This window comes from Arachis duranensis, chromosome 4, assembly GCF_000817695.3.
Source record: "Arachis duranensis cultivar V14167 chromosome 4, aradu.V14167.gnm2.J7QH, whole genome shotgun sequence".
NCBI lineage: Eukaryota > Viridiplantae > Streptophyta > Magnoliopsida > Fabales > Fabaceae > Arachis > Arachis duranensis.
In genome coordinates this window covers 2733998-2755324 of record NC_029775.3, presented here as the reverse complement: position 1 = coordinate 2755324, position 21327 = coordinate 2733998, and the positions used below count along the sequence as shown (strand labels likewise).

At 37.7% G+C, this 21327-nt stretch overlaps 6 protein-coding genes and 1 non-coding gene across 7 annotated transcripts in view; 2 read left to right on the top strand and 5 right to left on the bottom strand.

Annotated features, from left to right (window-relative positions):
- The window catches only part of LOC107482757 (uncharacterized), a 2975-nt gene extending 291 nt beyond the window's left edge, over nt 1–2684 (top strand). The window contains exon 2 of the mRNA XM_016103324.3: nt 278–2684. Coding sequence (XP_015958810.1) covers nt 350–2287 — 1938 coding nt within the window. The 5' untranslated portion in view covers nt 278–349 and the 3' untranslated portion in view covers nt 2288–2684. The remainder of the gene's footprint in view (nt 1–277) is intronic.
- Nucleotides 2685–3580: 896 nt separating this feature from the next.
- Nucleotides 3581–3654, bottom strand: TRNAR-UCG (transfer RNA arginine (anticodon UCG)). The gene has a single exon. It is a non-coding gene; the product is annotated as a tRNA-Arg (tRNA).
- Nucleotides 3655–4050: 396 nt separating this feature from the next.
- Nucleotides 4051–9002, bottom strand: LOC107482605 (phospholipase D delta-like). The gene is made up of 10 exons (XM_021139785.2): nt 7941–9002; nt 7466–7582; nt 7142–7336; nt 6354–6626; nt 6192–6260; nt 5880–6027; nt 5451–5599; nt 4956–5126; nt 4634–4831; nt 4051–4484 (listed from the first exon to the last, which is right to left on the bottom strand). The coding sequence occupies exons 1-10, from the start codon at nt 9000–9002 to the stop codon at nt 4191–4193; spliced, it is 2676 nt and encodes an 891-aa protein (XP_020995444.2). The 3' UTR covers nt 4051–4190.
- An 882-nt stretch (nt 9003–9884) lies between these two features.
- LOC107482758 (multiple organellar RNA editing factor 1, mitochondrial) lies at nt 9885–12230 on the bottom strand. The gene is made up of 5 exons (XM_016103325.3): nt 11752–12230; nt 11563–11660; nt 11414–11479; nt 10352–11151; nt 9885–10135 (listed from the first exon to the last, which is right to left on the bottom strand). Exons 1-5 carry the CDS (start codon nt 12126–12128, stop codon nt 10124–10126), a joined length of 1353 nt encoding a protein of 450 aa, XP_015958811.1. The 5' UTR covers nt 12129–12230; the 3' UTR covers nt 9885–10123.
- Nucleotides 12231–14124: 1894 nt separating this feature from the next.
- On the top strand, nt 14125–18090 carry LOC107482759 (MLO-like protein 4). Its single transcript, XM_016103327.3, has 15 exons — nt 14125–14513; nt 14726–14783; nt 14871–15094; nt 15167–15283; nt 15470–15530; nt 15680–15771; nt 15873–15947; nt 16165–16250; nt 16341–16390; nt 16480–16520; nt 16611–16781; nt 16872–16907; nt 17036–17103; nt 17209–17269; nt 17414–18090. Exons 1-15 carry the CDS (start codon nt 14388–14390, stop codon nt 17837–17839), a joined length of 1692 nt encoding a protein of 563 aa, XP_015958813.1. The 5' UTR covers nt 14125–14387; the 3' UTR covers nt 17840–18090.
- Nucleotides 18091–18721: 631 nt separating this feature from the next.
- On the bottom strand, nt 18722–19466 carry LOC107482760 (ferredoxin). Its single transcript, XM_016103328.3, has one exon. It carries the CDS (start codon nt 19384–19386, stop codon nt 18943–18945), a length of 444 nt encoding a protein of 147 aa, XP_015958814.1. The 5' UTR covers nt 19387–19466; the 3' UTR covers nt 18722–18942.
- Nucleotides 18722–21327, bottom strand: part of LOC107482761 (transmembrane 9 superfamily member 1) — a gene marked incomplete in the record, with an annotated part of 6296 nt that continues 3690 nt past the window's right edge. The window contains 2 exon segments of the mRNA XM_016103329.3: nt 18722–20590; nt 20781–21054. Of these exon segments, the coding sequence (XP_015958815.1) occupies nt 20523–20590; nt 20781–21054 (342 nt within the window).

The following is a 21327-nucleotide window of genomic DNA, read 5'->3' as shown; positions in this document are numbered from 1 at the left end:
TCCTGCAATGTTTTAGTTCACGCGTCTAAGTATCTGACCTCTGTTTTCATATAATCGAAAACCCTTGTCGCTTTAGTCACAGCTACCAGCTCTGTTTGTTCGCTTGTGGCTTTTGGTTTTGTGTTGCCTGATTTTACTGCTGACATGATTTGATTGCTAATTTTGTGCTATTTTGTTATTTTCAGCATTTATTTTGATTACATGTAAAATAAAGTAACGGTTTTGCTGTTTGATGTTTTACGTTGATGGTGTTTATTCTTATATTGGGGATGTGCAGGTTGAGTTGTTTAGAAGTTCAATTTGAGGGCAGTTTGTTGAATTGAAGGTTGATTTTCTGGCAGCCGCTAAAATGGCTGTGCATTCGGAATATCGTCTTATTGGTTACTCAGAAGAGATTGTAGATGGGCAGCCTATTTTTGTTTCTTCAAACTGTCTTCCTATCAAGGCTGTGAAGTATGAACCAGCTGGCCATGCCTTCCATTCTGCCGCACTCAAACTTCTCGGTGTTAGGGAGAATAACGAAGATCCTGATTCTAAAAAGGTTGTTGACGATAAGGAACCGACATCTCTCCCGTCCGATTCCTACAGCAGCAAGAGCAAAAAGAAAGCTGGAGACAAGCAGCAAGATCACTATGCATTGTTGGGCCTGAGTCATCTAAGATATCTTGCCTCGGAGGATCAAATTCGTAAGAGCTACCGTGAAACTGCCTTGAGGTTTCATCCCGACAAACAGGCTGCTCTGCTTCTTGCTGAGGAAACTGAAACCGCAAAGCAGGCAAAGAAAGATGAAATAGAAAGCCACTTTAAGGCCATCCAGGAGGCGTATGAGGTCTTGATTGATCCAGTGAAAAGAAGAATTTATGATTCGACAGATGAGTTTGATGATGAGATTCCAACTGATTGTGCTCCGCAGGACTTCTTCAAAGTGTTTGGTCCTGCATTTATGAGGAATGGTCGGTGGTCAGTCAGTCAACCAATTCCATCACTAGGCGATGATAATACTCCACTAAAAGAAGTTGATGATTTCTACAATTTTTGGTACTCCTTTAAAAGTTGGAGGGAGTTTCCCCATGCTGATGAGTTTGATCTTGAGCAAGCTGAATCTCGTGACCATAAGAGATGGATGGAAAGGCAGAATGCAAAACTTTCAGAGAAAGCTAGGAAGGAAGAGTATGCTCGGATACGTTCCCTTGTTGATAATGCTTATAAGAGAGACCCAAGAATATTGAGAAGAAAAGAAGAGGAGAAAGCTGAGAAGCAAAGGAAAAAAGAGGCTAAAATCATGGCAAAGAGGATGCAGGAAGAAGAAGCAGCCAGAATTGCAGAAGAGGAGAAGCGGCGAAAGGAGGAGGAAGAGAAACGAGCTGCAGAAGTTGCTTCACAGCAGAAGAAGGTGAAGGAGAAAGAGAAAAAGCTCTTGCGGAAGGAGAGAACACGGCTGCGGAATCTCTCTGGACCTATATTGTCACAACAGTTACTTGGTATTTCTGACGACGATGTTGAGAAGCTTTGCATGTCATTTGATATTGAGAAGCTAAGGGGTTTGTGTGAGAAAATGGAGGGAAAACAGGTAGTGGACCAGGCAGAAGTTCTAAGAGATGCACTGAGTTGCAAGAAAGATGAGACAGATAAGAAAGAAGAGAGAAGTATCCAACAAAATGGTGCCGTGAAGGTTAATGGCAGTGTTTCTTTAAGCAACATTGAGAAGAAGGAGAAACCTTGGAGTAAAGAAGAGATTGATCTATTGAGGAAAGGAATGCAGAAATATCCCAAAGGAACTTCAAGGAGATGGGAGGTTATTTCCGAATACATTGGTACTGGAAGATCAGTGGACGAAATAATGAAGGCAACAAAAACAGTTCTCCTCCAGAAGCCAGATTCAGCCAAAGCTTTTGATGCTTTCCTTGAGAAAAGGAAACCTGCAGCACAATCAATTGCATCTCCACTGTCAACCAGAGAAGAATTAGAAGGGGTATCAATTCCTGCAAAGCCTGAAAATAGTGCTGCTGCAACAACAAATAACTCAGAAGACTCTAATAGCAACCAGACATCTGGTTCTGCTCCTTCTCCTGCTGCTGCAAATGGAGTTTCCTCTAGTTCAGAACAAGACGTGTGGTCTGCAGTACAGGAACGAGCACTGGTTCAAGCTCTAAAAGCCTTCCCAAAGGAAACTAACCAGCGATGGGAACGAGTCGCAACAGCTGTCCCTGGGAAGACTGTGAATCAGTGCAAGAAAAAATTCGCATTGATGAAGGAGAGTTTCAGGAGCAAGAAAAGTGCGGTTTAATCTGCTGGTTTGGAACTGAATCATGGAAGCACTGTCAGGCTTAGATCTTATGATACATAGGCATTGTCCCACCAGACATGAGGTAATATTTGATTCCTGTATGCAGAGCTTCTTCCTGCTACTGCTGCTTTAGATTTTACATATTAAATTTTTGAGGAGCTTTACTTCTCCAACTGTAGGTTAGTTTCAAATTTCATCATATCCATAGCTGTTTCAGTCTGATGGATAGTTAGTTTGATGTCTTATTTTATGATGTTTTCTGAATATTAGGCTGTGCCCTGATACCTTAGTCCGACCTTGGAATACATTTACATGTATTGATTATGGGAGAGCAAAATATCATTTGTAGACTAAACCGATTATGGCCATAGCACATTGATATTTTGATTTTTGACAATTTGAAGAACCGATATTTTATTATACAATAGGATATATCATATTCATATATGTGTAGCATTATTTGGTTTGAAAGAGACTTTACCTCGCGCGGTATATGGACTTGGAAACAGGGTTCTTATTATTTATCTTAGTTCTTCATTCGATATTGTCAAAAGCAACAGGATGATGATAACTACCCAGTTCTCTTTTGTTGAATAAAGCTTGGCCATTATTTCACTCAAATTTTTTGAGATCATTTCGGTGCAATTGAGTTCATCATGTTCTCATGGTATGGTTCGAGAGTCGCTTATTATGAAAAACGAAAATGTAGGTGCAACTGAATAAAGCACTCCCTCCCCCCCTTTTTTTTTTTGGTGACACTACACCCTCCCTTTTCTAAATTAATTGTCTGTTTGTACAAATTCATACGTTAAATGATTAATATATAGAATATAGACACATGAAGGAGTAACGTAAATGTCTTTTTCTTAAAAAAAGAAACTGTAGGAAGATGCGATGATATGAAATTAGTAAATTACTATTCAGCTTAATGTTGGCTTCAAAGAACCTTGAATCTGTCGAAATGCTGTCTTAACTCTTCTCTTGAGGCCCTTCAGTTTTAACTCTCAACTTGCTCATTCTCTTTCTCGAGTTCTGCCACATTCCCCTAAGTTTTTCCAATCATTACATCTTCAGAGAGAAACGACGAGTGCATTGATGACCTATCTGCTTTCTTCTCATTCTTTTCCTCAATTTTTTTGGCATCTGATTCAGCCATTATATTTGGGGCGTGAAGACTGATGTTTAAAATTAGAGCAATAACCGAGTCTGATACAATATAAAAGACGCGATATACTCATGCTACACTGTCAGTTGTTCGTTCGCTTAAAATGTAAAGCTCAAAATGAAAAAAAGCGACCACAGTGGGAGTCGAACCCACGACCTTCTGATCCGAAGTCAGACGCGCTAATCCACTGCGCTATGCGGTCTTTTGCGATAAGTCTTGCCTAGAAAATATACAATTCATTTTGTCCGGTTCAGTCATATTATCTTTTATTGATACTAATACAAGTAGTTAAATACTATTTTGACCGAAGTTTATAAGAATAATATTAATACGCTTTTCCTAATTTCTTGTATTGTTTGTTATATGACTCCATGAAAAAATGATTGATCACAATACACTAATGTCATTTACAATTTTTACCTTTGTCTCTGAATTCTAATGAAGGGTTGTTACTTGTTCGAGGGAAGACAACAACAATAATATACACTAAACATCACTTGGCTGTCAGATGCTAATTGATATCTCTATCATTCCGTTCATCGGATTTGTTCTGATAGTCAAAATCCATTGGTCCAAAAATAGAGAGAAAATTGAAAACACCAATGATATTTCAGAATTTTATCAAATACAGGAATTTACATAGCAGAAGGATATTTTCAGAATCATTCCATAATGTTTCACATACAATCATATTTTAGGAATACAAATTGGGTTGGGAGTTTTGTGTATGATATCATGTCATGTGGTTAGTGCATCGGGAAGCGAATTGGGTGATCCAAGAACTTTACCACCAACATCAGGAAAGTACTCATGATCTGGCAGCGGGCTCACTTTTCCATCAGAGCCTACCATAATCGGGTACTGCATCAAATGTCCCCTCAGCTCCTTCCCTTCCTCTGATACATATGCATCCCAGTTTTGTTTGGCTATATAGTTCACATACCTAACACATTCTAGGCTCTTTGGTTCTTCATATATTTCCTTAAGGCTACCAAGGTGCTCAGCCCACAGTGACATTCTGTAACCATACACCTGCATCAAACCAGCACCACCTTAATTTGTTGGAAATGAATAACTATACAACCTGCTTCATTTTCCTATGTTCATGTTCACCTAATCTGAAACATAGTTATGCAGTCATACTTTAAATAAACTACAAAGTGTTGGGGTGGCATTGTCACCTGGCCATGTGGATGAGAATTCTTCTCTTTCCATGTGTATTTTGGCTGATAAGCACCCATAGCTATTTCTGTGTCCCTTGAACCATCCATGGATCTCTGATTAATATTTGCAGATCCCATGATAACATACTCGTCATCAACTATCATTCCTTTGGCATGAACATAAATCATAAAACGTCTTGATTTTTTGGATGAATTCTGATTAAGAAAAGGGGTAAAAGAATATAAGCCTCCAAATAGAATTCAGGGTTCACACTTGCATGCAGTGCAATGCAATGCAGACATTTGGCTACAAGTATAGAAGGAGATTAGCTCAGTATACCAAACCACGATTTTCGGATGTCTGAGTTGGCAATGGAATATCTGAAGACAAAGGTTCACGCTTTCCAAGACAGTAAAAATTGAGGTAATCTTGAGGATGATAGTGATGAGAAAGACCTGCTTTTTTAAGAGCATCAGCAACAATCTTGTACATCATAGACATTGTCTGTCCCTGTAGTCATTCAAATTGCTGATGATAAATTTTTACTGGCATGTATTAACTTATCAAATTCTTTGGAATATCACATCACAAATCCATTTTTCCACGTATTTATTTTTGACTTGTGAGTTCCTTTCCTCCAATCATTTTAGGATGAAAAAAAGGGACTAAAAAACGAAACATATTTATTCTTTTAAGAGTTATGAAAAGGTCACCAAAATAAGATGAGAATTTGGCCCAACGTTTCAAATCTATGTAACCTTGGCACAAGTTTGATATACTAGAACGCTAAGTTACTAGATTAGAAAAGGAACAACGACTAGAAATTGGTCTGACCTGCCAGAACAGAATTTCTTGAATAGCAACACTACCAGGAACTCCCTCTGGCCACATTGGTATAACTATATACGCAGAAAAACGTTCGTTGGCGATGATCTTGCTGGCAATTTTTAAGGCCAATTCCATGGGAATCAAGTGATTTGCACCTTTTAAAGATAATAAATCATTAAAAAAAAAAGCTCATCTTCACACCTTGTGTCCTTTGTATCATTGTTATAACATCATTACTTTTTCATTATAAGTATACCAAATTAGATATTAAAATTAAGTTCTACGGGGCACATCTGAAATATTTTGACAACATCTGAAATTAATTTGCATGGAGTTGTAGAAGAGCATAGAAAGAAACATATGATAGAACAACATCAATAAGCCCAATTTCATATATTACAAAGATAACGATATTGGAAACTATATTTTATATACCTGCACCTTTGTGTGAATGCCAATTATACGAGGACCCCAGGAAATACTGATTCTCAATGTAGATGAAGTGTTCTGCTGATCTTATTGCTTTTACATAAGCAGCATGAATGCTTTTATCTACTTTCAAATTTTTTCCACAGAAAAGGTTCTGAAAAACGAGGGGGTGGGGGCTCAAGATTAGTTTAGTAAAGGCCAAGAATCTATGAAAGAATTGGTTCGATATGGCATGCAAACTTTAGAGGAAACTGCGGTTTACATGCCATATCAGTAGAGTACAGTTCAAGTAGGCATCACGTACAAAATTGTCCTCACCTGAGCCTTTGCTTGCTCAACACTCTTTGGGAAACCCATGACGGATCCTGAATCTATGGACCGAAATACCTGTATTTAATGTTTCTTCATAACATATATTCGATTTTACAAAGAAGGATTGCATATGTTAATCAACTTTTTATCAATATATTTCCTGCATACCTGCACATTCCAACTCTCAGGATCATGTTCATCGGTTACATAGACAGCTTTCTCACCATCAGGACTCGAAGATGGAGTGAGCATCCAAGAAAGGCGTTCTAGGCTTAGTAAAGCATCCTCATGCCACTTTGTCACCTTTTTTAGCCGAAAATCACGCCATTTTTTTGCTTTTCTCCATCTTTGTTCAAAATTGATCAATATATCATATGCAGCTGGACCCTCGACTTTGCAATGCAAGTCGTGCCATGGCAACCTTGGCCCACGCGAATTCGACTGCACATAATTTCAACATTTTACTTTAGAAAATTGCCATGCAACATTATTTATTACTTCTTCTCTTGGTGCTGCCCTGCACATTTAATTTCCTTTTTTGTCTAATAAAGAGTAAAGAAAATCATCACAGCATGAGGTACAAATGCATGGAAGAACGTTGTTATCACTTATCAATGGCTAAAGTATTGAAGGAACATATGAGCGTATTTATATAATTATATCTGATGAAAACCACCTCAAAATATATACATAAGGATTACATGACTAAAAAGATTAAGTTAAATACATACTTTTAGGTTACTTAAACTGGTTAAATCTACATTTATTTCTAAGGGAAATCTTTTAATATTCCTCTCAGTCCGCTTCATTAGTTTAGTTCCAGCTCCCAGTTTTCCACTCTTATTTAAGCTAATTCTTCATCTCCTGCTGGCTGGGTTCCTAGTTTATTCAGTATCTTAATCACAATGCGATTATTAACATGTAAAGAGTATGTTAGTTTCACAACAATTATTTACCGGGAATGTAGGATTACGAAAATCATTGTGAAAGACAGTATCTAGATCATCGAAAAGCCGATGCTCAGGAGTATCATATCTCCCATCACAGAGATCCAAGCCACCAATAAAAGCAGTTATTTTCCGATTATTCCCAGAAGCTTGAGTGTCTACCAGCACACACTTCTGATGGTGAGAAAAAAGGGTTCCCACAACCTGGAAAAAATCCAACCCATTGGAAGTATTGTCACTGATGAAACAGAAGTGTGTTCGGTGATGTTGCAGTGAAACTAAATAGTTTTATCCTACATAATAATATTAGATTCAGGTGCAGGAATTCCATGCCTGTTGCTTGAAAACACTGAGCTTACTGCTTGCATAACGTGGAGCTAGCACACAATGCACAGTGGAGTTCTTAAAATACTTTCTAGTTTGTTCATCGTGAGTTTGCATGACACCATCCTGCAACCATGCAGATCAGTAATTAGAATGTTACACCAATCTCTCTGGAGCATACATGCAACAATATGTCTATAATAATCCATAGCAATTACATCCGTTACAAGTAATGTCTTATGAACATTAAAAGCCTAGCTTCTCGTTACTAAAGGGTGCTGCAATAGTCCAAAACAACCTCCTGAGTTTTCACTTAATCAGACATTTTCCCTTCTAATACCTTGTGGAATTTTAGATCACTGATTCAATGTAGAAAACATGTATGAATAAAATAATAAATACAAGTCCCATAAGTTGAGAAAATCAATATAAACCTCTGCGTAGAAATCATGTTTAACTTCTTCATCAAGGTAATAAGAATTACAGTTTTCAAAAGAAATTTGTCATGAGAGGTTTTGTCATCCCAAATGAGCATGACCACGCGGACCCCTTCTTGCGACTTGTATTTCAGTAACTCTCCAAGTGAAAGCTCTGCCTGAGAAGGCAGGGGCTTTGATGGCTCCCTGATAAGCTTCACTGGGTGGTAAACCGACCACCCTATAATATATATGAGGTTGTGAGCTTCCAAAATGGCTTGGCAAATCTCTTCCCAACACTTGCCATGCTGAAAGACCTTCCCATCCTCAAGTGGAATCTCAGGCAGCTTACCATCCGGTACATGTGCATCTTGATAAAGGGTGACAGACCCTCCTTTTCGGAGAGGAAAATAGGTATCAGGAACCCCAAGAGAACCTGTCTCTTCTGCCCCAACTGGCCTAAATTGGATAGACAGATGCAGCTCAGGATAGGGTTTCAAGCAGTTTCCACTCTGGCCAACGATTGGAAACCAATCGTCGATGATGCCTCCGGACAAAATCTTGTTAGCAGATATATCCACTACTCCAATGAGCTCAGCACCAAGAACATCATTGTCTTTGACATGGAACTCCAATTTCTGAGCAGGGTGAGCAACCGGAATTAAGAAATGCTCGTCCCACAAAGGGTTTTCACAGTTAGGAATGATCCTAGTTTGAGCAATGGTAGCCCCCGAGAGGCACACGGACACATAGGGGTCGCTGGTAATCATTTTGTGTCTCCCTGACTGTGTCTTGAGCCCTTTCACGAAGGGAGGGGAACAGCTGTTGCCCATGGTAATGCATTTTCGCATAGTCTCCGTGGAAAGATCCAAATTCGGGAGAGCTTTTGCCTCAAGAATCCAGAGATCCAAGTCGCCATGTAAGAAAACTGCTTCTGAAGCTGCATTATCCATCATTAAGAGATCAGATTCTCTAATAATTCTGAATCGATTCTCCATAAGCTGATGCAGACGCAAAGCAACAAACAGTTCCCAATCAAACCTGGTCACTGCAATAACGTATTCATCAAATTCGTATCGTAAATATGACAACCGAGTAGCGAAGAGTAAGATTATTATAAGCATAAACATTGAAAGAGATAAGATCGAAATCAAATACAAGAATCACCTCTTTATGAATGAGAACCGAATGAGGATTACATGGCGGTAGGAGGTGGATCAGGAGCGGAAAGAGAAGAAGAACCACAACGGAGAGAAAGCGCATTGCATTGCATTACGTTTGCAATTGCATTGCTCACCCGAAAATGGCGGGAAATCCGATGAGTTTTGATTGATAAATGAGTTTTGATTGGTGCAAATGATTTCGTATTATATTTATTCTCTTACACATTGTAAGTAAACTTAACAGAAATTGATCATCTTTCAAATTTATTATATTGCCTTAAGCCTATTTAAATTTATAATTTATTATACTTCAATACCTTGTTTCTCAAGAAAATCCAAGTATGAGTAAATTTAATTTTATACCACCTGCTTTGTGTAATTGTTTCCACGTAGGTCCTTCTAATTATTTTTATTAGTACTAGTTAAGATAAACGTTAAATTGTTGTATACTTATTACTCATGTTAAAATATTCTATACAGTATTCCCCGCTTCGCAATCACATTACCTTTTGACATCTACTTCATTTAAGGGGTTAATATGAAACTGAGATTAAATAAAAGTTAAACACCAAGAATATTGTTTTGATAATTTCACACTTGTTCTCCTTGAATAAAATTCTAATCTGATGATCCATTGATCATTTTTGCATTCCTCTGTTTGGTTATGAGTGTATGACTTGTGCCATTATATACATGTACAAACTTTTGTGCAAAACATTGAAAATCGACCACAATATAGTTAGATAACTATTTAAATTAGCTCTGGAAGCTCGATTTATGCGTAACTCCTATAAAGATAATTATAACTTCCATTACTCTGTTCATCAAAGCAAGGGGATAGATAGAAGATGAACAAGAGAAAGAAAACCACACATGGAATTCAGTTCAACCATGCTCATAAGACCAGCCACTACAAGTTCTATATGCCACATTCAATTGTCACTAAAACAGAGATCATAACGTAGACAAAGATATACATTGACAGATCAAAAATATTAAATTGTCCACCACAATGGCAGCGACATTCAATCAGCTAAGAGTGCATCTGGTAACTTCAACATAATCCGCCACCATGTCTGAGATTTCTATTAGTATCTTCCCTGCAGGGAGACAAAAAATAATAATAAATGTAATCTCTTCATGAATTGCTTGGCTTGCCAATCAAATTTTCAAAGAATAAAATATATCAAACTAAATGTTCTAAAAAAAGGAAAAGCATTAGCTATTCTAAAACCGTTCAATATAGTAACTACTCCAATCCAGAAACAGGAACTTTAGTACTTTACTATATCCTCCTTTATTTTGTTCTACCATACCTCTCCAGTAAAATTGTCATGGCCAGGGGTTGGATTTCTTTGTTGGGACCCAGCCTGTTCTTTGGGAGGATAGTTACCCTGCTCAAAATTTTCAAATTCCTGCATGTAGCTTGGCTTGAAATCCTTCATGTTCATGTATGATGGGGTAAAAGTATCATTACGTAGGGCCGAATCACGAGGCACCGGGTCTCTTCTTTCTCCTTGTCCTGGTGGTCCAAAGTTTTGCTGTGGCACATAATTTCTACCATCTCCTTGTCCTGGTGATCCATAGCTCTGCTGCTGCGGATATTGTGGCGATGCAGGGCCATATCTTTGCTGTGAAGCAGAACCATAGGTTTGTTGCTGTGGATGATTTTGTGGTGCTTGACCAAAATTCTGTTGGGGAGGATAACTCTCTGGTGATTGGCCATAATTCTTTTGGGAAGGGTAGTTCTGCGGAGCTTGGCTGTAGTTCTGTTGGGGAGCATAGTTCTGTGATGGTTGACCATAATTCTGCTGCGGAGGATAGTTCTGTGGTGGTTGACCAGAATTCCGTTGGGGTGGATAGTTCTGTGACGCTTGACCATAGTTCTGTTGGGGTGGATAATTCTGTGACGCTTGACCATAGTTCTGTTGGGGTGGATAACTCTGTGAAGGGCCATAGTTCCTTCCATCCCCTTGCATAGGCCCCCTATTATTGTAGGAGGGATTTCCCTGACGGTTTGACATTTGATTATCTTGGCGAGGACGTCTTCCTGTGTTTCTTCCATATTGTATCGGTGGAGGCCTAGGGATAATTGTTCCATTGATGTACTTATCTCCTATTTATCATGAAATCACACAACAAAAGTTACAGAAATCTTGTTACACACAGAAAGGCATCAATATATCGAAATGATCATAAAATGATGCTACTAAGTCAAAATGGTAAAAATCAGCTTATTTTGCCATAAGTAAAACCATCACTAGGTTGGTTCAAGTAGTTTGAAATTTATTCCCTAGAGGTTTGTGGAACTTAAAAAATTCTAATTCATCAGAGAAAAACCAGAGCCCGAGTAAATTGTTGCTAAGAAGAAATGATACCTCCATATTCCTTGTTCACAGGATCAATATAGGAATCTGGGAGCACAAAGATGACTCCAGGAAGATCTGTTACAACAACAAAAAATTGAGATATCATGTTACTATTTTATTTCTAAGTATAATTGAAATTTGGAGTAAGAAGCAAATACTTTCAAATTTCTTGGATTCTTCTTCAGACATAACAGCTTGAAAGCCAGTGTAGGTAGTGGTACTGCAGGCGTAGATTTTCTGCTTTGCCTCCTCCACACTAAGCCAAAAAGCACAAATTTAAGAACCACAGAAACGCAACAATCTCGCAGAGAGAGAGAGAGAGAGAGAGAGAGAGAGAGAGAGAGAACCTGATGCCGAGACCCTTGGCACAAGTCTCCTCGTAGGTGCGAACCATTTCTTCGGGGGAGGGTTTGTTGTCTTTGGGGAAGTCCATGACGAAGAGCCAGTGGTGGTAGTCGCAGCCCTCGAACAGTATATCGTCGGGGCCAATCTCGTCGGGGATGTTAGACACCGATGATGATCGGTTCGACCAAAGCGATATGGACGACGACCTGAATGAACGGGACAGCCAAGGTGCTGGTGCTGGTGGAGCTGAGGGAAGGGCGCGGCGAACGGCGAGGGAAATTGGTGGCGCAGAGGAGGCGGCTGAGGAGGAGAAGGAGCGGTGGAGGGAGGAGATAGCCCTGAGGGTGCGACGGAGGCGAATCGAATTGGAGGCGGCCATGGAGGTGATTGAGTGGTAGGGTTTTAGGAAATGGAACGAGAGTGAAATGAGAGAGAAAAGTGCGAGTGAGGGTTTAACCAATTTGTGTGTGTACTCTGTTTAGCGGTAAATAAATACCTAGCTCCGCCTTGGACCTGATCTCTATCTAAATTAATGAGTAACAAAAATTTGCACTTTAAACAATTATCATATACTTATATATAAATATATATAATTTAATTTATTTTTAGTATATGTTTTATATTTTAATGAATAGTTAATTTGATCATTTTTATTTGTACGTAATGTAGTTATATGAATAAATTAGGGGTGCACAGACCCGGTCCGGTTCGAAGGTTCGGTTCGGTCTCGAACACTTTAGAAACTAATTTGGAGTGATTTCATCGGGTTTAGGGTCGGGTACGGGTCTTAAAAATAGACCGATCATTATTTCGGGTCGGGTCCGGGCCATAGCTCGGGTCACCCGAAGTCGGTCCGATGGCCCGGTCATCATACACAATTAATATTTTGTATTATTAGTGATGGATTATGATTATTCTTACGTGGAATTTAAGTATTGTAAACCTTAATATTTTGTGTTATTAGTCATTATAAGACTATAAGTTAATGTTTTATGTTTAGAATGCATAAGATTTTAGACTAATACATAAGATTGTGTTATTTGTATTAATTTAAATATTTGGTATTATTAGACAATATTAGTATTGATTGTGGTTATGCTTTAATTTTGAAGAATGGTTAGTTCTTGTTATATTTTTCTAAGTGAATTTTACCATGTTAACTAATGGTTGGAGCCTTGGAAATTTGGATATTTTTACATGCTAGTTTACAAGAAGGTATCAACGTAATGTAATGTTAACGGTCCGGTTTTCACCCGGTATAATTGTAGCCCAAAAGTGTATTGGTTTCATCGGGTCTAGGGCCGGATTCGGGTCTAATAAATAGACCCGGTGTATATTTCGGATCGGGTCTGGGTCACATCAAATCCGACTTCACCCGACCCATGTGCACCCCTAGAATAAATATTTAAATTAGTTTTTTTATCATTTTTATTTATTAGAAGTCTTTGAAAATTGTTTGGTAAAACAAATTGATCTCTTTATTATTTTTTATCAATTTTTTAATACATGTTAAATAAATAAAACTAAATAAAATGTTGAGTAGTTTTCTTTTTGAATGACAGAGAAACTAATATATTTCATATAAATAATTTAAGGAATTTGAATAAGGCTTAGTATGAGTAAATAATTTAATTAAACTCTTTTTAAAAAAATAGTTTAAATAATAAATAATTATATTAAAAATAGTTTATAAATAAGTTATTTTGTATTTGGGTTTTTAGTTCTAAAAATACTTATTTTATAAAAATGAAATAAAAAATAGTAGTATTATGAGAAATTTTTTTTTTTACTTTTCTATAAATTTTTAAATAACTTCTTACAAAACTACAATTTAATTTTATAAATTATATCAGATATTAATATTATTATTTTTTATAAATAAAAAAATTCAAAAAAATTATTTTGAAACTTGCCAAATGAACCTAAAAGTTGGTTAAAAAAATGAAGTGTTGGATATAAAATTTGTTGAGAAGTAGTATTTTAAGTTTAAACTTAGAAATATAATTTAAAGTTTAAATGAGTATCTCCTACATGTACGTATACAATACAATAAGATACGTACTTTTGGAGTAATGGTGCTTCTTAGTTCTTACTTCTTACACGACTCTCATGGCTAGAACTAGAAGCCTAGAACTCTAGAAGCAGAATCAGAAGGAATAATTTTGTAAACCCTGCTTACTTTTCCTTCACAGTGATTCTGGCAATAAAGGTTATAAAAGTACACGTATTTTGATCTTGATAGCCTTTCCAGACAAATATCAAATAAGGTGCACTGGGACCCACTAAAAATTTGTTAACAACTAACCCGCGAGAGAGGCAGAGGAAGACCCTCCCATGTGCATGGTTTGGAAACATTTCCCAATGCATGATGGTTGAGGGAAGGTTTGATTTGATTACAATAAACAAATGAATTGAAAGCTCAGTATGATGTGCACAGTAGCAATTAGGCACTGTCCACATGCACCCCCTACTCATAATAATTAATTAAATAATAATTAAGCTGCTAATGCCGAGGGATTATTAGATGCTTCTCCACTTTCCATTTTGAGTTTTCCTGGATCCTTCTTCCTTCACTCGCCACTCGCTCACTGCTATATTCAATCCATGTTGTTGATGTGAGTAGTTAGAGTTTGTAATAATGGCGGAGGTGCTTCGACGAGGTCGCTCTCTGGCTGAGACGCCAACATATTCAGTTGCTTCCGTTATTACTGTTATGGTCTTCGTCTGCTTCGTCGTTGAGCGCTCCATCTACCGCTTTGGAAAGGTACTACAAATTTAGTTGCAGATTACGTGTTTGATATAAGTGATTCAGTTACAGTAATAAATGTTACTTCATATTGCATGATGTGCTGCGAAATAGATTATAGGCGGTTTCAGATCTTAGGGTTGGTGAAGTGTATAAATGGAAGGGTGATTAACACAAGTAATTTGTTGAATCTTGTGAACGTATGAAGCTTCTTTTTCTTGGCTGTGCAGTGGTTGAAGAAGACAAGAAGGAAGGCTCTCTTTGCATCACTGGAAAAGATTAAGGAAGGTAAAACAAGCACTTTAATAATAATCAATGATATGATACTACTGATTTTTTACGTGGTACTTGACTTGGATTGTTCCTTTCTGCTAGAGTTGATGCTACTTGGTCTTATCTCTTTGTTGTTGGCACAAAGTGCAAGATGGATCTCTGAAATATGTGTGAATTCATCACTGTTCAATAGCGAGTTTTATATTTGTTCTGAAAAAGACCTTGACGCGAACCAGAATGTCATGCCCGATGGTTCATCCTTTTCCCCTGATGAAACTGATATTCCAAAGGGACTAATTAGTGGTTCATTCAATCAATGCCCTGCCGTAAGAAGCTTTCAGTTATGAGTTAGAAATTACATTTATTAGTAAAAGATACTAATAAATGAATGAATGCAGGGGCACGAGCCATTTGTTTCATATGAGGGTCTTGAGCAGCTGCACCGGTTCTTGTTTGTTCTTGGGATCACTCATGTTCTATACAGTTGTCTGGCAGTCGGTTTGGCAATGAGCAAGGTTGGTCGGCGATAGACTTTTCCAGCTTATTATGGGATCACTTGCTTGTTTCAAGCACATGTTGTTGTCTTCTTTGCTTTGGCTCATGTTTGGTTGTCTGGTCCATATGTTTCTGGTTATGTGGGGCTGACATTGTTGCCTTTCGTGTACTATTGTTTGTTTTCCATTTCTTCCATGCTTCTTTAGATTTATAGTTGGCGCAGATGGGAAAATCAGACCACAGCTGCCGCGGACGGAAATCTGCAAGGTGCATAGCATACTATATAGCATAGAATGGTTTCACAAACCAAGACAGGAATTTTAATTTGTCAATGTAGTAACAAATGAAAATTTCTGTTGTAATAATCTAACTTTCAGACACTACCCAATCACATTTACATGTTAATTGTTGTACAGGAAAGAGAAACAAGGTGATGAGGCGGCAGATAACCTTTGTTTTTCATCATGCTTCACATCCATGGAGCAGGAATCCAATACTCATCTGGATGGTGATATATCATCAACACTTTATAGCTTCATATCCTTAATTTTTATTTGCAAGCTTACTTTTTCATCCTCGTGGCTGATAATTTGTGGTGTCAAATTGCAGCTTTGTTTCCTGCGCCAGTTTAGGAGTTCTATAAAAAAATCAGATTACCTTGCACTCCGTCTGGGTTTCATCACTGTAAGTTTTCTATTTATTGAGATAATCATTCATAATAGGAGATTCTTTCATCCATTGTTGTTCCTTGATCTGTCAATTCTGTTTTTTCAAATATGTTATTCAAAGTGGATTAAGCTGCTCTCTTGCAATCACTATAATTTTTAACATCATTAACATACTCTCCACCTTCCTCACTAGCTGATTCCATGTGATCCTAACCTGTTTTATAAATTTGCAGGAGCACAGATTGCCACTGTCATATAATTTTCATCAATATATGGTTCGAAGCATGGAAGATGAATTTCATGGCATTCTAGGCATAAGGTCTGAAATGGATTTTTTCCATTTAGATAATTAAAGTGTTGCTCGTAAACCAATGCAATAATTTTCAATAATTTTTTCCCTTAACTTCAGCTGGCCACTTTGGATTTATGCTATAATCTGCATCTTTGTGAACATCCATGGTAAGTTTTCCTTCTTCAGCGTTGGAGGTGTGTACATTGTTACTGTCTCTTATGAATTTCCTCACAAATTTCATTTCCTGAATTTGCAGGTCTGAATATATACTTCTGGCTGTCATTTATCCCTGCAATGGTATGTATACTATCTTCATAAAAATGAAACTGTCCTTTGAAAAAGTTATTCTTTTGTTCTTTCAATGTCTAATTTCTGTACTTGTAAAAGCTTGTGATGTTGATAGGCACAAAACTTCAACATGTAGTATCCACTTTAGCACTTGAAATTATGGAACAACAGGGTCCACTTGCTAGGACACAAGTAAAGCCACGTGATGATCTCTTCTGGTTTAAAAAGCCAGAAATACTCCTATGGCTGATTCAATTTGTGATATTTCAGGTAACTACTTCTACCACCAGAATTTGTAGTCCTGTCATTCTGCTTGGTTGTTTTCAGTTCTTATCTTAATTTTCTCTATTATTCATGCAGAATGCCTTTGAAATGGCAACATTTATTTGGTCATTGGTAAGATTCTTAGTTCTTGAAGAATATGCGTGCTGCTATGCCAGCAAGTGTATATATGTGTTCTATTATATGAGTCTGTCTACTCAAAACTTTTGCTAAGTTGAAAATTGTTCCCCCTGTATGTTTAGTGGGGACTAGAGCAAAAATCATGCTTTATGAAGAACCATTACATGATCATCATTCGTTTGGCATCGGGGTGAGCTTCATCACTCTTCCAAAAGTGCTATTTAGTTCTCCACTCTCAATATTCTACAATACTCAATCTTCGGGTCTCACAGTTTTCTTATTTCAAAATTTGCAGTGTTCTTGTTCAGTTCTGGTGTAGCTACATGACAGTGCCCCTGAATGTGATAGTTTCACAGGTCGGCTTAACATTAGCAGTGATTTCTAAACATTTCAACATCATCCATTCTGTCTCCCATCCCTCTCTCTTCTCTCCTGTAACTGAAATAATGTTTCTTCTATCCATATTTCCTAACATGTTCAAAATTGATGGATCACTATAGATGGGATCGCGGTGTAAGAAGGCACTAGTAACAGAGAGTGTTAGAGATTCATTGCACAGTTGGTGTAAAAGAGTAAAACAGAAATCGAAACATGATCACTCGCATCATACTGCAAGATCAGTCTGTTCCCTTGAATCAACAATTGATGAGAGGGATGAGATAACAGTAGTATCTGGTACTCTAACTAGAAGCTCTTCCTTAGACTTAGAGTCTTTGAATCAGATAACAGTAACTTCAGTAGACCAACTCAAATTTGAAGCTTCCAACAGCTCCAGAGACCAAGATTCAATGAAAGTGGCCGAGTATTTGTCCAAATCTGTACATATTGACTCGACACAACCGCCGGATAATGGCGAGGACCATGTTGGTGGCAGTGAAGACGTAGCAAAATCTGAGACTCTTTCTGATTTGTTTCAGAAAACATGACAAACTTATGGTTAATGTTCTTAGTTTCATTGCATAACCAGTTGAAACAAGGGAATATAGATGTACAAAGTCAGGCATAAAGGCTCTGAAAGATGGATATAGTACACTAGCTAGTCCAGTGTGAAGAGGCTTGTACAACAGATGCAACTAAATATCTTATCTAAGTTGTAAGCCTATCAAGTTATATATATAGGGTTAGTCTCAACGTAGCGTTGAAATTTTTGGACATAAAACATAGTTTAAATATTTAATAGAAGATCTTAAAAACAGAAATAAGTAAACATGTTGAACCCAATAAACTCTTATGTGAATCTAAACCAAGTTGTTTAGTAGCATATTTTTATCACAAACTTGGCATCCCTAATTCTCGTGGTTTGTGAATCTAATTCTTTCCACTCGAATCATCACCTAATAGCCAATTTGGAATCGTTGACAAATGACATGCACTATAGCATTAAGGTAGCGTTTGGTGGAGAGACAGAGACAGAAAGACTGAGACTGAGAGACAAAGATTGAGAGACAGAGATTGAAACAAATCTCAGTATTCTGTTTGGTACAAAATAGGAGACAGGACTTGAAATAAGAATGAAACTCTAATTTAATTTGCACAAAGGTAAAATTGGAATTAATTAATTGAAATGAAAGTATTTAAGGTATAAAATGTTATTAAAGTTTTAGTCTCCATCTCTAAAAATTTCAGTCTCCTGTGTCCCTACTTTTTGGAGGTACTGAAATACTGAAATTTTGGAGACAGAGACAGAAATTTTAATATCAGTCTCTGAACTAACAAACACAATACTGAATCTCAGTCTCTCAGTCTCTGTCTCAGTACCTGAAAACAAACGCTACCTAAGAGTTTGCTACTTTGCTATAATATACATGTATATCGAATAAGGATTCTTATAAACGACAAGTTCACTTGTTTGTTACTACAGAAGAAGGGTAAGTTACTTACTCATTGTCCTGAAAACACAAAACAATCATCATGCCCCCCGAAAAGGCATAATAAAATCTAAACACAAAAGACATGAGTAGAAAAACATGATATAAAATGGCAAGAAAACTATTAATATAATAATAAATAATAATTGTGGTTACAACATTTAACCAACGAGTTCTTCCTCCTTGTGGGTCTCAATGACAATATCTGACTGAGGGTAAGCAACGCAGGTGAGAACGAATCCACCGTCTATTTGTTCATCATCAAGGAAGCTTTGATCAGTCTGATCCACAGTGCCACTCACAACTTTGCCAGCACAAGAAGAGCAGGAACCAGCCCTGCACGAGTAGGGAAGCTCAAAGCCGAGCTCCTCGGCCTGGTCGAGAATGTAGACGTCATCGGGGCATTCAAATTCTTGTGGTCCCTCTGGGGTGATGAGCTTCACCTTGTATGCAGCCATGGCAGTTATACGGCCACCACGTCCACCTTTCACACCAAAAACAGCCTGGCCCACGTTGGGGAATGCCTTTAGGCTGGTGGTCACCGGTTGCCTCCGGATGAAGGAGGTGCTCACCATGGTGCCGGAGAGAGCTGGGGTGGTGGCCATGGTATTTTTGGTGAAAGTTGAAGACGGTAGGGAATAGAAACAGAGAAGGTGGCTTTTGTTGTTGACAACAGAGGTGAACTTGTGGAAATAGTGTCGATAAAACATGCAGGAACGTGCATGCAATCCTATCTGCCACGTGGCAGCATTTTATTTCTCAATCTATCTATCCCAGTTATCACCAGAGATTATTGGTTGGCTATTCTAGTTGGCACTATCCTATTCCTGCATTGCGTGGCTCTATTTTGGTAATTCGCTATGACCATACGATACCGAGGGTCCTTCTACTAAAATCGTTTTCAATGCACTCAGGATCGAGTAATGCCACAAATACAGTTTGCCTTTTAAAATAATACCTCCAAGCATGCAGGCTAACACACACAATGACACAAGTAATTGTGGGAAAAATTGTTCAATTTCATTTGATCCCTTGACACAAGTACAACCGCTGAATGTTTATCCTTATATTGCTGCATGTTAAGGTACCTAAGTATTCAAAAATAGGAGCAGAGAATGACAAAAACAGAGCTCGGTCAAGAAGGCCAGGCATGCAGAAGCACATTCGCATATATTCCTTTTCGTTAAAACCGTGTCTCGAGTTACATCCACAAATAAATATTTAAAGCCCATAAAAAATGGAATGAGATGAAGAAATGCATGTCAGCATTTAAAAATTTAAACAAGTAATGTGGCAGAAGCAGATAGGAAGGATAATCATATCTTTGGAACAAAATTCAGGAGCACAAAATTCATTTCCAATGACTTAACCCCCTCTACATACATTGTTTCCATAGCTAAACCGCGTGGGGAATTTAGACATCAGTATACCAATCGGGCACCTATTTATAAAGGGATGGAAAAGTAACCACAAGAGTCTCATATTTTGCTAGCTATCTAAATTATAAAAACAAATCTCTACATTCTAAAATCAAGGCTTCCAATTACTGACATGGGGAAAAAATTTTCGGGCCTTCCCTAATATAGAGAAAGAATACATCCTCATTCACAAAATCCCTGTGATTGTGATACTACCTGTAAACGTTGTTTGGTCCATACATACAACCAGAGGTTTCGGCTGCGAATTTATTGTCTCCTGCAAATATGTGGAAACTGCTCTGGTCTGAACTTTCAGAAAATCCTTAGTCACACTTGATGTTTCTATAGATCCTCCTCACAAACAAATTTGAACCAAGATAACCCACAGCTCCTGCCCAATTGAATGCAAATAATTATTTATTGTGAACTGAGGTATCCATTTTTAGAAGATAAAAGCACTTCCATCTTATTTCTTTCAGAAAATAGAAACATTCAGCACATTGTCAAGGTATCACATTTAAACTGTGCGGCCAATAGTCATGGATTCTAAATGGACACTAAAATTAAATTCAAGAACTTACCACAGAGAATTCCCAGTCCAAGACAAAACATCAAAGTGTATCCAAAATAGAAGCTCGTTTGGAAGAACCCTGACATCTTTGTCTTCACATAGTAGTAGTATACTGAGTACAAATACACATAAACAGCTGTTGAGGCAGCTGAAAAGAAAGAAGTCCATTGCCAGTGGTAGTTCTCGGCATTTAACAGAAAGTATGTCCCCACAATTGTCACACATACGGTCACAATGAGGAGAATCAGAAAAACTAGTAGCATGAAGCCATAGACATAGTACACCTGTTTTTCACAAAATGTAAGAAACAAAAAAGATTGTAAGATAAGACTGCATGAGTTGATTCAGCTTTCACAGGAATTAAAAGTTAACAGAAGTGTTTTCCTCAAGAAAAGTGTTGGTTCTATTCTGACAGAATAGGAAAACACTATCAAACTAATAAGGGAAACCCAGTGCAACTGTGGCTGATTCTACTTCTTTAATCTGTGACCTTGAGGTCATATAGAGACAATTTAATCATCGTTCGCAGATCATTCTATGAAACTAATACCACAGAA

Excerpts from the sequence above, each read along its gene's own strand:
- LOC107482759 (XM_016103327.3), top strand. The coding sequence starts at position 14,388 with ATGGCGGAGGTGCTTCGACGAGGTCGCTCTCTGGCTGAGACGCCAACA. Across the intron at positions 14,784-14,870 it reads ACTGGAAAAGATTAAGGAAG|AGTTGATGCTACTTGGTCTT; the intron begins GTAAAACAAGCA and ends CCTTTCTGCTAG. Across the intron at positions 16,391-16,479 it reads CATCTTTGTGAACATCCATG|GTCTGAATATATACTTCTGG; the intron begins GTAAGTTTTCCT and ends CTGAATTTGCAG.
- LOC107482758 (XM_016103325.3), bottom strand. The coding sequence starts at position 12,128 with ATGGCCGCCTCCAATTCGATTCGCCTCCGTCGCACCCTCAGGGCTATC. Across the intron at positions 11,661-11,751 it reads GCCAAGGGTCTCGGCATCAG|TGTGGAGGAGGCAAAGCAGA; the intron begins GTTCTCTCTCTC and ends TTTTTGGCTTAG. Across the intron at positions 11,480-11,562 it reads AGAATCCAAGAAATTTGAAA|ATCTTCCTGGAGTCATCTTT; the intron begins GTATTTGCTTCT and ends TTGTTGTAACAG.
- LOC107482605 (XM_021139785.2), bottom strand. The coding sequence starts at position 9,002 with ATGTTTATGCTTATAATAATCTTACTCTTCGCTACTCGGTTGTCATAT. Across the intron at positions 7,337-7,465 it reads TCAGTGTTTTCAAGCAACAG|GTTGTGGGAACCCTTTTTTC; the intron begins GCATGGAATTCC and ends GATTTTTTCCAG. Across the intron at positions 6,261-6,353 it reads CTGAGAGTTGGAATGTGCAG|GTATTTCGGTCCATAGATTC; the intron begins GTATGCAGGAAA and ends CATTAAATACAG.
- LOC107482760 (XM_016103328.3), bottom strand. The coding sequence starts at position 19,386 with ATGGCCACCACCCCAGCTCTCTCCGGCACCATGGTGAGCACCTCCTTC.